Raw genomic sequence first — 17925 nt, 5'->3', positions numbered from 1 at the left:
TTCAGTCTCAAAAAGAAAGATACTTGAACAGAGTAAAGACATTACTAGCATCAGATATTTTTAACAGCATACTTTAACAAATATTCACAGAACAATTAAGTATAATCTTAGAAAAAAAAAAGTCCAAGGAAGATGGAATATTTGCCAGAATTCATTTTATAAGACTATCATAAACCTGAAAACCTAGTAAAAAGAGTATGAGAACAGAAAATCAGACAGTATTGTTCATGAATATACATGCAAAAATCCTGAACTAAGTGTAAGTAATTCAGCAATTCATAAAAAGGGGAATACTCAAGTCATGCTATCCCAGGAATACAAAATTGGTTTACATGTAGAAAACCAATTAGTGCAATTAGTTATAAATAACAGATTAAGGATAAGAAATTGTATGATGATCTAATAGTTGCAGAAAAAGTGTTTAATAAAATTCAATATTTATTTATATAAAAAATAAAGCAAAGCTCTTAGTTAATGTGAATAAAAGAGAACTTCCTTAACCAGAGAAAAGATATCCATAAAAAAATCTATAGTAAACATTATATTAAATAGTGAATCATAGAAAGGGTTCCCTTTAAGATTAAGAATAAGATAAGAAAGGGGCATCTGGGTGGCTCAGTGGTTGAGCGTCTCTTGATGTGGCTCTTTATTTCAGCTCAGGTCATGATCCCAGGGTCCTGAGATTGAACCCTACGTGGCTCCACACTCAGTGGAGCTCGGCATTCTCTCTCCCCGTCTTTCTCTTCTCCTCCCCTGCTTGCACGCACGTACTCTCTCAAAATAAATAAATAAACTTAAAAAAAAAAAACAAAAACAAGATAAGGGTGCCTGCTATTTTTAATCAATATTGTTCTGGAAGGTTTAGCCAATGAGGTAAGAAAAGCTGCCCTTTTTAATATTTAATTGTCAATTGAGAAAACATGAAAGAATCAAAGATGATAAATATCATGATTAATCAAGGAAATGCAAATTAAAACCAAAAAGAAACACCACTTTCTACCTATCAGACTGCCAAAAATTAAGAAGCCTAACAATATCAAGTATCAGTGAAGACATTAGTACAATCTGGCATTTTATTGTAAAGCTGAAGATGTGCATGCCTTAGAATCTAGTAATTCAATGGTTAGGTATAACACTTAAAAGAAAGTCATGCGTGTGTCCTCAGAAGACACACTCCAAAATATTTTATAACAGTAAACAAGTAGACACAACCCATCACATCAGATATGGATAAATAAGCTATGGTATATTCAACAGTGAAAATAATTCTAGGTATATGCAGTAACTTAGGTGAACCTCAGAAATACCACCTTGAGGGAAAAAAAAGTCAACCTGCAGAAGAATACAGAAATTACTCCATTTATGTTATAAATAGGCATTCACAATTAAACAATATGCTCTTCAGGAATATAAATACAGATGGTAAACACAAAATTCATGAGCATGGTTACTCTGATGACAGAAGGAAGAGGGAAGAGAATGGGGATTGGGGCGAGACACTCAGGGGACTTGAACAAAGTATAGGATTATTTTTAACTAGAGGTGGATGTAAGGATGTTTTTATCTTAAATATTTTTTAAAAAAAACATTAGATAATTTAAAGAAATTTGTACGAGGATAAACAAATTTACATCTTAGGTTGGAGAAAGCAGTAACAACGAAAACTGTTAAGACAAATGTCACCTTGAACACAAGTAACTAAGCAAGAACACTAAGGAAAACAAAGATATATAAACAAAGATATACGCTTCTAGAAATACATAACTAAGAAAGACTAAGAAAGAATACTTTGCTTAACTCATGATGGACACTAAGAGTAGATAAAGTGATGTAAGGAACTGATATGGAATACAGACCAAAGGGAAGTCACATTCAGCTTTTTTCTCAAGTTTCCTCTCTTCCCAAATGTTGCCATACCTTTCTAATTACTGAAGCAAAAGATCAACCATATTTATCTGTTCTACCAATGTCGTATGTTTAAACTATATCGTGAATGCATAAGCCAGAAAACTAGCATTACGTGCACTGTCTCCACCCCCTTTATAAATACAACTCAATTTGATACACATTTATTGTCAGCTATATGAAACAATACTTCATGAAGATAAATACAACCAGAAAAATCTAAAACCCTTATTAGGTTAAAAATCTAACTTTATATTAAAATCTGTATTGTATAATACCCCAACGGCCTCTGAAAAAAATAGAGTATAATTCATCAGTTTGGCACCGGGTAAAAGAAACTAATAGTTTCTCGTTTCAAGTCTTTTACTACAAACTTACTTCTTCTACCTGCCCATCCTCAGCTCCATCTTTCTCTTTGTCTTCCTCCTCATCATCATCATAGTCTTCTTCTTCATCTTCATCTTCTTCAGATGACGTATCCCCAGTTCCATCAACCTGTAACACCAATGGAGCTTGTGGCTGAGCAGGCTGGGCCTGTGGTTGCTGTTGGCCAGCTGCAGTTATCTGTGCCTGTGCCGGTGTTGGTGCAGCCACTGTTGTAGGTATAACTTGAGTCTTATTTCCTGTAAATAAGATTTGCTGTGGCTGAATGATGACACCCGTCTGTGGTGAAATCCCTCCAGGAAGAGGGGCCAGTACCTAAGGCAAAAGAAACCCATATTAGAAACTAGTCAGAGGACCAAGCAGCTCAGTTTCATGTGGTACACAGACCTAAAAGCTGAAGAGTCACCAAAAATAACCGTATCTCACACCGTTAAAACTACCAAGGCATAAAAGGAATGTTTAGTATACTGATCCACTTCCATTTTACCAAATTTCTGAAGGAAAAAAGATTTTCTGAAAATAACTGTTTCATTTACTGAGCACTTGCTATGTATATGTACATGGCAGATTCTGGACTAAGAGTTACATATAAGTTTGTTTATTTGATGTATGGATAGGTATAGTAACTCACCAACCTGCCAGTCACTAAAAGGCAAAATCTTAAGCTAGACTTTCTGACTTTGCTCTAATTATTATGTTACACTGCCTCCCTGTGGAGAACACCGCACTGGAAATGTGAAGTCTTAGGTCCTAGTTTTGTCTAAGATCCCAGATAGAGATGTAGCAGAGGCATGTCACTTAACCTCCCTTGGCTTTTGTCACTTCACTGTTATACTAGGATCAATGGTTCTCAACCCTGGCTGCAAATTACAACCACCTGGTAACTTAAAAAATACTGGTACTTGGGCCCCAGTCCTATTATTCTGATTTAACTGGTGTGAGCAGAAATGTAATCATTTAAAGCTCCCCAGCTGATTCTCACCATGCAACCACACCAGATCAATTTCTCAAGTTCCTTTCAGCATCTGGAATTCTAAGGTAAACCACAACTCAAAAAGAACATACCAACAAATATTAATTATATCTTTTATAATAAACATATTTATAATTATACTTCTTAATAAATAAAAAGCAGAGACTTCCTAGTGATAAATAAAAACAATGAATGGCAATTACTTGCCTTTAGTTTCAAGGAATGCAAGATAAAACAATATTTCTCTTAAGAAGTTTACAGATTAATGGTGCATAGGCAAAGCAATAAAACAACTCAAGAAGATAGAAGGCTTAAGGACATCTGGGTGGCTCAAGTTGGGTGAGTGTCCAACTCTTGGTTTCGGAGTTCAAGCTCTGGGCTTCATGCTGACAGTGCACAGCCTGCTTGGGATTCTCTCTCCCTCTCTCTCTGCCCCTCCCCTGCTTGCACGCTCTAATAAACAAACTTTAAAGAAAAAAAAAGACAGAAGGTGTAACAGAAGTATGATATGATGTTATGAAAACACGGGACAGAGTATTAAATTCAGCTTGAGGGACAAAGTATGGTCAGAGAAGCCTTCCTAATAGGTTAATACTTGAGTTCATTTGTGCTTGGAAGATTAGCCAGGTTTTTCCATTTGGTCAGTTGGTTGGTTTGCCTGGGGGGCAGCGGGAGTGGAGGAAGTTGCTGGAACGAAGGCCAAAGGAGATCTAAGTAGAAGAGTAGTATCAAGTGAAACCCAAAAGCAATAGCAGGAGAAAATCTGGAAAGCTGTAAATCAGATGGATTAATGCTTCTCTGATCTTACCTCTATCTTCATACTATTATGCAAACATTATGTATTTATGTGTCTCTTTTTTAAAGTACCTAAGTTCCTCAAGAAAATAACCATTTCTCTTTCCTCTTTGTCTTCATAGTATAAGAGTTTAACACCTGGCACACAAGTAGATACAAATATTTAACTTTGATCTAAACAGCAGCTGAAGCAGATAACTAGAAGCATGGCAAGAAATAAACCTGAAGAGAACAAAAAAACAAGATCCAAAAAAACCCAAAGATCCTGTCAACCATGCTGAGGAGTTTAGACTTTTTCCAATAGGCAAGGGGAAATCATTATTTTAAGGATTTTAGAAAAATAACTACAAATACAGAGTAACAGGTTAGGAGGGCACAAGACTAGAGTCAGGGAAATCAATTAGGAGGATAACATATAGTATTAAAGTGTGTATATATATGTACATAGTGTGTGTAATTTTATATATATATATATATACACATACACATATGTATATACACACACCTTCACATTTTTTTTAAATTTTATTTTTAACATTTATTTATTTTTGAGAGACAGAGAGAGACAGAGCACTACTGGGGGAGGGGCGGGACACAGAATCCAAACCAGGCTCCAGGCTCTGAGCTGCTAGCACACAGCCTGATGCAGGGCTCAAACTCACAGACCACGAGATCATGACCTGAGCCGAAGGCGGCCGCTTAACCAACTGAGCCACCGAGGTGCCCCGCTCACATTTTACACATAGTATATAGCGTGTGTGTGTATATATATATATATATATATATATATATATATATATATATAGTATTGAGAGGATAATTGTATTTTAAGTGAGAAATTAATAAAGCATGAACTAAGGAAATGATAAGAGAGTCTGAGAAAAGAAAACTAGTTTCAAACCTATTAAGGAACTGCAAACATGTTAAAACTGCAGTCTGAAAAAAAGGAGCTATTAAGAATTGGTAGGAATTTGTGATACGTTGCATATTAAAGGTAAAGGAGGGGGAGGATCCCACACCCCACACCCACTTCCAGAAAATGTATAAGCTTCATGAAACTAGATTCATGCCTGCCCTGTTCACTCTTAAATCTCTAGTCCCTTGCAAAGACCCTGATACACAGCCACACAGTAAATATTTGTTGAATGAATACCAGATAACTTGGGAGGCTTAGGAAGCTGGAGAGTGGTGCCACTGACTGAAAAACATGTTCGAAGGGATGATGAAAGATAAGCAAGGATAATGACAACTTAGTCTTAAACATATTGAATATAAGTTAAGCTGTGACGTATACAGGAGTAATTTAGAATGACAGGATGTATAGTATTAGAGAATAGTCTAAGCATTCGTATAGACAAAGCCATGAGAAAGACAAAGGGAACCACCCAGAGAATTCAAACAGAAGAAGAAAAAAGAACCCCATGGTGATCATAACTTATGACTCTATTACCTGTTGTATAACAGGGGCTTGTACTCCACCAGGCTGCATTTGTGGTATAACTTGTTGTTGTAGAACCACTGACTGCTGAGGCTGGAAGATATACTGGGCACCATTGGCTGCTCTGACTACTTGAAGAAGCTGGCCTAAAGCAAAACATATATATTACAAGTTACCATTTTAGCAGTAACCATCTCAAAATAAATGAATTCATGGTAAATGTCAAACCACCAAAATGCCCTATTAATTCTCAAATAAGAAGTCTAACGATTTTATTAAGCGTTGTCACCCATACACAGCAAACTTACCTTCTTCACTTTTCTCCATGTTTTATAAATGTTTTAAAATGTTTTCTTTTCATTACTTATCCTCATAAAACTCTTTTCCAATAAAGTTTTAACAACAGATTATGAGAATTGATTAGAAGTTTAAATTATCTTTACTAACATGTTAGGAGTCATGAAAGAGCAATAAGCAAGATCAGATGTTTTCAGGGGCTCTTTGTTTTTAAAGCTTAAAGACATGAAAGTGTAACAGTTCGTTAGTATCTTGAGCCAAAGCACCAGGGTACTTAGTTCAAAATGCTTAAAAACAATCAAAGCTTGCTAACCAATTATCATTGCCACATAATCCTAACTGTATGCATGGCTTATACACACAGAAGTGAATCCCTCTCTTTGTTGTTTTAGATGATGCAGAATCTTCAAATAATTAAAAAGCAACAATTACACATTAAAAATATGTAGAAAGTTCTTTACAAATTTAGAATTTTATTGGCAAAATAATAAGAAATTATATAATTACGATTACAGAAAGAATACTTAAAAGCCACATAAATTCTTCCAACGTTAATATGCCAAAAATCCCAAGTAAATTTTGTTTATGCAGACATGCTATATAAAACAGAGTACTTAGTTTGATATCACAAATTTGTTCAAAGGAGTCAAGTTTAATTTATTTGGCAAGTTAAAGGTGTTTAATCTATGTAAGTATTAAATCTATGTACGTATTAATCTATGTAAAGGTGTAAAAACCTATGTATTTCTATATGATTATACTTCATTCAATAAATAGGATTCTTATTCACAGATCAAAAACTCAAGTGCAATTTTCATCTTCCCTACTGCATCCTCAGCAATAATTATCATTTAATGTGCAGTAGTACTTGATCTTATTTTAATAACCTAATAAGCTAAATCACAAAAGAAACACTGATTTTTTTCAGTGAGGACAAAACAAAGACTAGATGGTACAATTTTCTGAGTTATACATATAAATAATGGTGCTGTTATTCCTAATTACCTGAATTTGTTAATATCTGTTGAACAGGAGTCACGCCTGCAGGGAGTGCCAAGGTAGCAGCTGTAGCAGCAGCGCTCTGGGGGGGGGGGGGGGGGGGAGCAAAGGAAAAAAATCAAAACCACATATGGGCACAAGAGTACCTCAGTTTAACTCTGGCACATTTTAATAGTATTTGGAAGTTTATTGTTTAGTGTATACTAATACTAAAAGTTCTAATGAGACTAAATCCCATTTTATAAAATGATACAATAAAGACTACCTAGCCTAAATGCTTTGCTTAAGTACTTCAACTGAGTAATATGAAGCGCCTGGGTGGCTCAGTCAGTTAAGTGTCTGACTTTGGCTCAGGTCATGATCTCATGGTTTGTGGGTTCGAGCCCCTCTTCACTGCCAGCACAGAGCCCACTTTGGATCCTCTGTCTCCCACTCTCTGCCCCTCCCCTGCTCACACAGTGCTCTCTCTCTCTCTCTCTCAAAAATAAACATTAAAAAAGAAAAGAAAGAAAAAGAAAATGTGTTTCTTCTTGTCATTTAATAGGCCTAAGTAATTTCTACACCTAAAGCCTCAAATTCCCACTATGTCCCCAGAATACAGCTATAGCCCCACCAGGTTCTCTTCATGAAATGCAGGTTCTGCATTTCATTTATTTTAATAAATCTTGTCTGTATAGGCAAATGAAAGGTAATCTAAGTCTGAGGAATAAGTTAACAGCAATTTACTACTGAGAAATATTATTTAGAAATATGAAGGGCCTAGAGGCACCTGGGTGGCCAGTTGCTTAGGCATCCGACTTCGGTCCTGGTCACGATCTCACAGTTTGTGGGTTAAGGCCCCATGTCAGGCTCTGTGCTGACAGCATGGAGCCTGCTTCGCATTCTCTGTCTCCCTCTCTCTCTGTCCTTCCCCCACTCGCTTTCTCTCTCTCAAACTAAACATTAAAAAAACATATTAAGGGCTTATAATTCATATTTTATAAGATTAATAGATCTCCCTATACTGGCAAAGTGACAACTCTAGTTTCTACACATCATACATGACACAATGACCACCTACACACCTCTACACGTTCAAGCTGCTACCAATAAATATTTCTGGAGTGACATACCATACACAAACCATCCTTTATTGATATCTACTGAAAATTTATTCTTGTATTATATGAAATAGCATTAGAATAATGCATTAGAGCAATTATTTCATAAAGAGAACCTGCAACACTGGTTTGATAGAAGATCCTGTTTTGTTTTTAATATTTTTGAAGTTTATTTATTTTGAGAGAGAGAGAGAGAGAGAGAGAGAGAGAGAGAGAGAGAGAGAGAGAAACTACAAGCAGGGAGGGCAGAGAGAGGGAAGATACGAAGAAAGCTCCACACTGTCAGCACAGAGCTGACAGATGGAGGCTTGAGCTGACTAACTAGGAGATCATGACCTGAGCCAAAACCAAGAGTCGAACACATACCCAACTGAGCCACCCTGGTACCCTGGTCTTGTTTTGTAATTTCTCTGAAATACCTTTCTACCTAATATATTACCACTATCTTCCATTCTTACTGAATTACTTTACTTTTCAATGTGTTCATTTCCAAAGCATGCATAACTATTAAAAAAATCAAAACTGGGGTGCCTGGCTGGCTCAGTCAGTACAGCATGTGACCCAAGAGTTCAAGCCTCATGCTGGGTGTGGAGATTGCTTAAAAATAAAATCATTTTTTAAAAAAAAATTACAACTTTTAAAAAAAAATCTTTTTAAGTTTATTTATTCTGGGAGAGACAGAGACAGCATAAGTGGGCGAGGAGCAGAGAGAGAGAGGGAGACAGAGAATCCCAAGCAGACTCTGCACTGTTATCATGGAGCCTGACATGGGGCTCGAACTCACAAAACAGTGAGATCACGACCTGAGCCAAACGAAGAGTCAGATGCGTAACCAACTGAGCCACCCAGTTTAATGGCTATCTTCTAATCAGGAATAATAATGCAAACAAAACCCAAAAACCTTTTATTGGTAAGGAGCCCACAGTGATTATGTTTCAGAACGTATAAAATGTATGAGGCAAATACTGACTGACAACATCAAGTAAAATACTAAAATACACATATATGCTAAGGCATTTTATTGATTGACGTTTCTGACCCATGATCTGTTTAAATACATGCTTTTTGAAATCAAGGAGATGTAAAAAACAGGTAAGAGATGGGCTACTGATTTTTCCCCAGTCTCTTTAAACACAATTTTAATTCAAAATTCTCTCGCAAACACTTAAAATTCTTAAAGTCTAAGTAAGATGGGCCTACTCCAAGTGATTCTACAAAACTTGGTTTTAAAATGACACAAGTTATTCCCTAGGAAACAGTCTCAATAGTACCAACTGCAATATATATCCTACAGTTACACTTTTATTTTTAAGGGTGGAGGTTAAAAAAAAATAATTGGGGGTATTACCCCTGAAATGGAATTTTTGAATGATAAAAATTCTTGTGATTCCATAATAGACTGGAATTTTGTGATTTTCATGCAGAAAAAATTAATTCCAGCAACTTTAACTGGAAGTACAAATAGATATGCTTGATTTTTTTTGTGAATTTAAAAACTGTAATTTCCACTATAGTGCAGAAATTTGCAATTCTGTCAAGTTATAAATTTATAAGGCTGGCATATTTTAAAAGGAATCATTTGTTTAGTAGGTGAGCCCTGTTTCCTATCTGGCTTATCAATCACAAATGAGTTTGAGGTTAACTACTCATCACTCACCAAACAGAAGTGATTTTTTAAAAAATACTCCTTTTTCAGGGGCACCTGGGTGGCTCAGTCGGTTAAGCGTCTGACTTCAGCTCAGGTCATGATCTCACAGTTCGTGAGTTCAAGCCCCGCCTCGGGCTCTGTGCTAACAGCTCAGAGTCTGGAGCCTGCTTCAGATTCTGTGTCTCCCTCTCTCTCTGCCCCTCCCATGCTCATGCACTGTCTCTCTCTGTCTCAAAAATAAACATTAAAAAAAAAAAAAATTAAAATACTCCTTTTTCATTTAAAAAAAAAAACTATCTGAAAAAAAATCTCATTGCTGGCGTTAGGCTAAGATTTTTTTTTAAAATGGTTCTTTAATCATTTAAATGACTCTTATGATTAAGTGATAACCATTTAATGATTCTTTAATCATTAAATAAAAGATCTGGCTGAATTTAAGAATGAAATGTTAGAACTGAGACACCACTAACAGTCTATATATTGTAAACAGAAGAAAAGTCATTTATAAGAAAGTGCTGGAGTAACTATTCTAATAAGACTTCATTTTAATGTTTTACTAAAAAAAAGCTTTAAGTATAGGTAAGGATTCTCTAAGGATCTGAAAAGGTTTTTTGAATTTTAGTTATATGGTACTGTATTTGATGGGAAATACTGTATGCCCTAAACGAAATGTGAAAATTTAAGGACTTATGTTCAGTGAATATCCCTTAGAAATATCAAAAGACTAATACATAACTCAACTGGTTAAAATGCACTTTAAAGTAGTAACATACACGTCGTAATAAATCTTAAAAGGCTATGCTATGGTTAAATCAGAGCAAAACTTTTTAAAAGTTTCATCTTAAAAAGTTATCTTGAACTATGCAAATAGTTCATTTTCATTTTTAGAGCTTATAATTCTCAGCATTCCTGACCTCTTGCAATTAATGGATCTTCTGAAACAGAACTATAATTGGCACAGTATGTCTGGTAGGTCTCAAAACCTATTTTCAAAAATAGCATGGAATAAAACAGCTCTCACAAAGCACCATTCTTTTGGTATTTTCAACAGAAAACTGTATAATTTTATGAACCTCAATGTCTAAGTATCAAGCTAAACTTTAGATTTGCTGCTAAATCCAATATTTAGGAAACTAAATAAAACAGCCATTTTGCTCAAGTTTTGAATAAACTTCAGACTGTTAATACAAAACACACCCAGGCATAATCACAATTTTGAGTTAAAGTAGAGCCAAGCAAAGTGCTACATTTTGAGTCTCACCATGTTTGATGCATTCATATGTTGTATCAGCTTAGAATCAGGAACTATAACTTGTGGTGCAGCAGCTAGTAAAAAGAAAAAAAAAAAAAGACACATGCAAACAAGGAACCATGTTTCATAATCCTAAGAATGCTATACAATGCTGAAAATTTTTTTCACATTTTCTGCATTCAAATGCCTTCACCCACTTGATATCTCAGAATGTTATAAATATCTATAAATAACAGCTGTGACATACCCATCTTATACTAGAAAACATCAATGAAAAAAAGAATTAAGTAACAATACATAAGGACACAAGAGAATTTGGGAACATGAAGTAGTGAGACACCTAATATGTATACGTATACAGCTCTGTGCATTCTTAAACTGGAAATCATCAAACACAATTTAATCCTGTCTTGGTAACTCAGCATGAACTATTTTATCGATATAATGATGCTACTGTTGGAATGAATTATTAACCCCTTAAGAATGAGCTAAAAAAAAAACTCTAGTTTTTTTTAAACCTACAGAGCCCTTTTGTCCCATTTGACAGTTGCCAGAATCTTAAGTTACTTCCAACAATGTTTTTAAAAATATAAATCAGAAATAATGGCAATATTACAGAAGTATAAAAGGAATTAAGTGTTTGATTCCGCAAATTTCAGAGAATAAATGATAATCCCATTATCCTAATATTCTCTGAGTGAAGAAAATCAAATTTTAATTTATGATGACCTAAAATCCTAGTGCCAGACCTGAAGGCAATAGGAGGAACAGTCATCAAAACAGATTAAAAGGAATAAAAACAAACTAAAAACAAAAAAAGATTAAAAGGATAAAATTATTTGATGCAGATACAGAATAAAATCAAATATTAAAAGTCATATTTGGCATAACAGTAAAATAACCCAAATAGACAGTTCTACTGTACATCATTTACCATATATCACTATCAATTTTAAGTCTTAAGTATATTCTCAGATACTCTCAAATGAGGCATATGGGTAACTAAACTGTTACTTTGAAATAAAATTTTTCATATACCTTCATTCTCCTTTCCAATAACAAGATTTACAAAACTCAAATGCTCGGAAGTTTCATAACTGAACACGTTTGTCATGACAGAAAATACTTGTTATATGCAACAGGCCAAGCTTCTTAGCCTTTTCAGGGCCCAAATTTTCCTGAGCATTGAAATGTTCGAAGAGCTACTTCCCAAAGCTTTTGTAAAGCTTCAGTGACACAAAATCTATGAAATTACTTGCACAGTACAAAGCACTATGGACACAATCTATAAATACTTGGTTTTTCTTACCTTGAAACCAAGTAATATAAATTAAGATATGTTATATATACACTCTTCGCTTAAAAGAAATCTAATTCAGTCAATTTACACTTACTAAATTACTAGGAAATTGAAATTTCCAATTGCCATCATTACAAAAATTCTCCAATGTTTCAGATATATTTATAAAAACTAAACTTAAATAGGTCTTTGGAGGAATAAATCAATTTCATTACGAAAGTAGATGATTTTCCCATATAAAATAATGAAACCCTTAAATAAACCTTTATAGATTTGACTTATTGTAGGAAATCCAGCATTATGTAGACTTCTCAAAAGTATTAATACACTTACCTGAATATCATCTTAGGCTCTCAATTAGTTAACCAGTTGTTTACTACAAAAATAAAATCTACTTTTTAAAATCTGTCGGCAAATATATATACACCAATCCCTCCGCCAATAGAAAGGAAAAACCTAGAGTATTTCTCTTCTTTGAAAATGACAAATTTCAATTCCAAGTTGTAAGTAGAAAAATATACCCAGCCTCACCTTGCTGTGAGGCAGGAATAAGGACCTGCTGGGTCTGCGCTTGCTGAGGTACCGTCTGCTGTGGTTGAGTTTGCTGATGGTGGTGGTGGTGGTGATGCTGCTGTTGCTGAGGTTGATGTTGTTGTTGAACTTGCAGTAAAAGCTGTTGCTCTTCTGAATGAAATCCATCGACTGCCCTAGACTGCATTAGTTTATTCTCCCACAACTAAGGTAAAGAAAAGAACATTCTAAGTGAACATCAAGGAAGATAAATCCAGACATGGACAAGACATATTTTATTAGTCTGTTCATAAAATTCTTCCATTTTCAAAACTGATACAACCACAAAATAAACCAACCCCTAATTCTTATCCAAGTGTATGCAATAACCAAAACTAATTTTTAAAGTATCAAATTTCAGGGGGGTCTGGGTGGCTCAGTCAGTTGAGCATCCGACTCTTGGCTCAAGACATGATCTCACGGATTGGTCTACAGTCTCAGAACAGAGCCTACTTAGGATTAGCTCTCTCTCTCTGTCCCCCCCATGCCCATATGCTCTCTCAAAATAAACAAAAAAACATTAAAGAAAGTATCAAATTTCATTTTTTGCTATCTTAGAGTACTGGAGAATTTTCTTTTTATATCTTCAAACTTTCTACAGTAATTCCTTAGTAATTCCACTCAGTTTCACAGAAGCAAGTTTTTAATAATCAAAGATTATCCTTTTGTAACACCAAAATCAATTACTATTTTTATGGAAATCTTTAATGAAATACCTTTTAAATTATATATGCAAAACATAAATTCATCTTCTCTTGATTTGAACAACGAGAAACATTATACAGGCAATCCTCAAGTTAGAAAAAGGTAACTTTCCATCTGTCCAATCCTACACAAGGATAAAGCAGCAGCAATGCCCTAAGGCTTTTAGAGGCACGCTCAACCCTCTACACCTTTTGAAATTCCCCTGTCTTCCATCATGACAAGAAATGACAACCCTTTTCTGCTTTTCCCCTTCTCTTTTCTCATCACACCATAGGACAGCTTTTATGATGGGGGGCGGAGATCAAGACATGGGCAAAAGGAACACAGAAAATAAAGTTATTTATGACTATTTCATCCTTCTTCCTAACACATTTCCTCTCTACCAGACTGTGTTCAATCTAGAGAGCCTCAACCCTTATAAGAAACTGCCCAAGAAAGGAACAAACTGTTCTTTAAATATACAAATGAAATTTAATTCAGTCATTTTGTACACAAGCACCTACACATACTTTGTTTTCTCCCCTAAGATATGCTCTTGGAATATTGCCTAACTCACCTGAGGCTTCTATCAGATCCTTCAAGAAGCTCCCTTTACCAATACTCACAAAGATTTTTATAATCTCCCGACACTTCCAACTTCTAGAAATTCTATATTTGTAGCTACATGCTAATTACAATTCCAGCATAGCTCTAATGGCTTGCTGAAAAAGTAAATTAATGGTCAATTTCCCAAAGCAACCATTCCCCTAACAGGCTTAGTATTTAGACTTGCCTGAAGACTATTCTTACAGAGATAGTAACAGTATCTATCTCCTGGTTTGCTGTGAGGACTAAATAACATATTCATGTAGTTATCAGAGTCTAGCATAAAGTCAGCACTAATAAATGTTATTTTCATTATTATGGTGGTGGTGGTTATTAATTGTGTAACAGAACAGGACACCAGAAGTCAGAAATCCAGTTAGTCCTAGTCTGGCCACTATTTAGCTTTGTGGACAAATTACCTATCTTTCTTGGGCATTTTCCTCATCTAAAAAGAGAACAAGTTCAATTACTTCTAAACTCACTTTCAGCTAAGAAATCTAAGTCTCTGAAAAATCTCAGAATGAAAACAGCTAGAGTTCTTTCTAGGGTAACAAAGAATGACTTTCTTGGAGCCCAAGTTGCATCTGGTTCATCTCCATGAAGTGGGCATCTAGCATAGCACGCAGAGCAAAATGGACACCTACACGTTGAATAAAACACATTCCAACTAACATATAGTAAGGCTTCCAAACAGTCTGCACTCACCCAAACCTACACTTTTGTCTGTTCTAAAACAAAACTGGAGCACCTGGGTGGCTCAGTTGGTTAAGCATTTGACTTCAGCATAGGTCATGATCTCACAGTCCGTAAGTTCGACCCCATGTCAGGTTCTGTGCTGACAGCTCAGAGCCTGGAGCCTGCTTCAGATTCTGTGTCTCCCTTTTTCTCTGCCCCTCCCCTCCCTCTCAAATAGAAACATTAAAAAAAAAAAAAAAGAAAAAAAAAGAGTCTAAAACAAAACAAAACCTGGTCTCTGGTGAGCCAAAAATCACGGTAAAAAAAGTACTATTAATTAATGCTTTAAGAAACAGTTGTGTTTAATCCATGTTTTTATTAAATTGAAAGCTTCAGTTTTATCACCTCCAATTGATTTACCCACTGCAATCTGATCCATCACATTACTTCAGTGAAACTTCCATGGTAATGGCAAATATTAGTAATTATGTATCATGTGCTAAGGGCTGGGTACTACTCACCTAGCCTCTGAAGTCAACGGCCTATGGGTCAGAATCCACCCAACACCTCATCACTACCGTCACTATCCTTTCCAGAGGATTGTTTACTGTTATGGGCCTGCTTCAAGTCCTCTCCTCCCACCAGCACTACTGTAAACTGTAATGACTAAGTCCTCTGAGCTCCCCACATCAAGTCATAAATTCTGCAAATAATTACTGAGATCTCCTATCTACTAGACACTGGTAGAGGCATTGAGAACAGTGAACAAACCTGATAAATATCCTTCTCCTCACAGAGACTAAATTCTAGTGAAAACTTGTTCTTCCAATCTATCCTCTATTACAATAATCAGTGGTTCTCAAAATGTGGTCCCAGGACAAACAGCATCAGCATCACCTGAGAAACTGTTAGACATACCAATTCTCAGGCCCCACCCCAGACCCACTGAATCAGCAACTCTGGGGATAGAGCCAAAAATCTGTTTTAATAGTCTGTCCAGGTCACTTTAATGCATGCTATTAAAGTCTAAACTAATGCATTTCAAACTGCATACTGCAGCCCTTTAGTGGGTTGTTAAAATTTAATTTTTTTTTTTTTTGTAAATATAACTGAATTAAAAAGCAAATGTCAGACTACCTCTCTATCAAGTCACTCGCTGGAGCAGAAGTCCAAAAATCTGCATTTAACTAGCATCCCAGAGAATCTTTCTCACTTTAAGAAAAAATCAAGCTCCTTAGTACAGAATATGTCACCTCTCCTAGCTGCTACTATAACTTGTATTCTATTTTCCTAACAGTGTCCAACTACTTGCAGTTCCCAGAATACAGCATACATTATCTCATGTCTAAATCTTAGTAAACTACTCCCTCTGACAGTCTTTCCTCACAATTCCCCAAACAATGCAAATGTCAAAGTCACACAGCCTCAATGAAATCACTGACTGTCTCCATACCCTAGAAATATTTCTTCTGTACTGTACCCTGTATCACACAGGGTAGTGCCATAGGAAGTGTACAGAAAATACAGCATTCCTGGCTGTAGCCTACTAAATGCCAAGGGTGTCCACTAGTCACTAAGACAAGCAAACATGGCCCCATACATTTCCAACTGCTGGGGGTTGTGGGGAAGACAGAAGAAAGGGGTGATGGGAGTAGTCCACAAAGAATCCCCATTTACTAAGCACCAAATACTAGGTAATGTAAAAAATACAAATACAGTACCCTAAATACTTAACATAAAATTTAACATCACATAATATAAAGTTGAAATTGGCTGAATGTTTTCTCTCCAATTTCATTTTTTATATGATTTTAATTGTATTTATCAAAATATTCTATTTTTTAAATTATCAGCTATTTAAACTAAACAATACCTACTTTCATCAACAGAGATAACATTAATACTAACAACAACCAAGAATACTGAATTGTTACATATTTATTTATTTATTTATTTTGCTAAGGAAATAGGAAGAACTATTTTTCTTCCTTTTCATAATACTATTTTCCCTCCAACACAGTAGCTATTATTTCTGGCAATCCTACTTCAGCCACCTTTGCCAGGTCTCTGAAATTAGACACGGAGAAAATTCTTTTTCTGTTCCCCAAATGACTCAGATATACACCTGTGTATCATGTTAACTAGACTAATACTGTATTCTAACTGTGCACTTTGTGAGTACTTTATAGGTACAGACTCATTTTTACAAAATCCTAGAACACTGACATTGTTACTAGCTCCTTTTTACAGCAAAAGAACCCAAGGAACAAGAAGTTATATAATTTATCCAAGACCACCAACTAAAAGCAGGCAAAAATGAAGAACAATCCAGGCAGCCTGACTCCACTGTTTCCAGTCAGGGCTGGACTCTGAGAGTGAGCAGGCACACTAGACAACCTGCTTGCCTCACCCTAATCCCAGCTCTGGTCCAAGTTTCTAAACTCTACACTATATTCCTGTTATCAGAGCAGGCCTAGTCACAACTCTGGTACCTTCTTTTTACTGGTAAGTATTGAACGTCATCTGGAGACAAAGGCCTAGGTTCAAGTCTCTAGCCCATGATAAATGACCCCGTCAAAGCATATTCTCTCCAAGTCTATTTTTTGACCTATAAATTTTTATTAATCTACCGCTTCCTGGCAGTCTGCTAGGCTAGAAATTCTGAAGGATTCTACTTTCACAAAATATCTAGCTCCTGAATAAAACATAAGACAAATTCATTTACGTACGGGCTCTCTTGAACTGGGGTTGGGGAACAGAGTTTTCCACAAGGACAAATGAAGTGGAATAATGGATTATTGTTCAAGTTATGACCCAAGTATTTATATATAACTAGAATATATTTAGAATAATCGTTCTCCATCAGGGGTGGTTTTGCCCCCAGGGACATTTGGCAATGCATGGACACATTTTTGGTTGTCATAAATGAAGGGTGCTACTGGCATCTAGTGGGTAGAGGCCAGGTATGCTGCTAACATTCTACAATGAACAGGACAGCCCTCTACAACAAAGAATTAACAAATGACAGAAGTGTCAAGGTTGAGAAACCTGATCTAGAGACAAAGTGAGTTTCAGATTTGTCTCCAATCGAGAAAATTTTTTCTCGCGGTTTTATTGAGAAAAGAGGCCATGGTTTTTGTTTTTTATTTAAATCCAAGTTAGTTAACATATAGTGTAATGATGGTTTCAGGAGTAGAATTTAGTGATACATCACTTACATGTAACACCCAGTGCTCATCCCAACAAGTGCCCTCCCTAATGCCCATTATGCAGTTAGCCCATCCCCCACCCAACACCCC

At 35.7% G+C, this 17925-nt stretch overlaps 1 protein-coding gene and 1 non-coding gene across 2 annotated transcripts in view; both read right to left on the bottom strand.

Annotated features, from left to right (window-relative positions):
- The window catches only part of GTF2A1 (general transcription factor IIA subunit 1), a 40771-nt gene that overhangs the window by 13352 nt on the left and 9494 nt on the right, over positions 1 to 17925 (bottom strand). The window contains exons 3-7 of the mRNA XM_047080282.1: positions 12623 to 12827; positions 10801 to 10865; positions 6798 to 6873; positions 5508 to 5641; positions 2284 to 2604 (exon numbers count right to left, since the gene is read on the bottom strand). Coding sequence (XP_046936238.1) covers positions 2284 to 2604; positions 5508 to 5641; positions 6798 to 6873; positions 10801 to 10865; positions 12623 to 12827 — 801 coding nt within the window. The remainder of the gene's footprint in view (positions 1 to 2283; positions 2605 to 5507; positions 5642 to 6797; positions 6874 to 10800; positions 10866 to 12622; positions 12828 to 17925) is intronic.
- LOC124512714 (small nucleolar RNA SNORA79) lies at positions 11426 to 11568 on the bottom strand. Its single transcript, XR_006962229.1, has one exon. It is a non-coding gene; the product is annotated as a small nucleolar RNA SNORA79 (small nucleolar RNA).

This window comes from Lynx rufus, unplaced genomic scaffold (assembly GCF_022079265.1).
Source record: "Lynx rufus isolate CCGP_SWC_20201006 ecotype Redwood Valley unplaced genomic scaffold, mLynRuf1.p SCAF_17, whole genome shotgun sequence".
Classification (NCBI taxonomy): Eukaryota; Metazoa; Chordata; class Mammalia; order Carnivora; family Felidae; genus Lynx; species Lynx rufus.
This window is presented reverse-complemented; position numbering and strand designations above follow the sequence as displayed.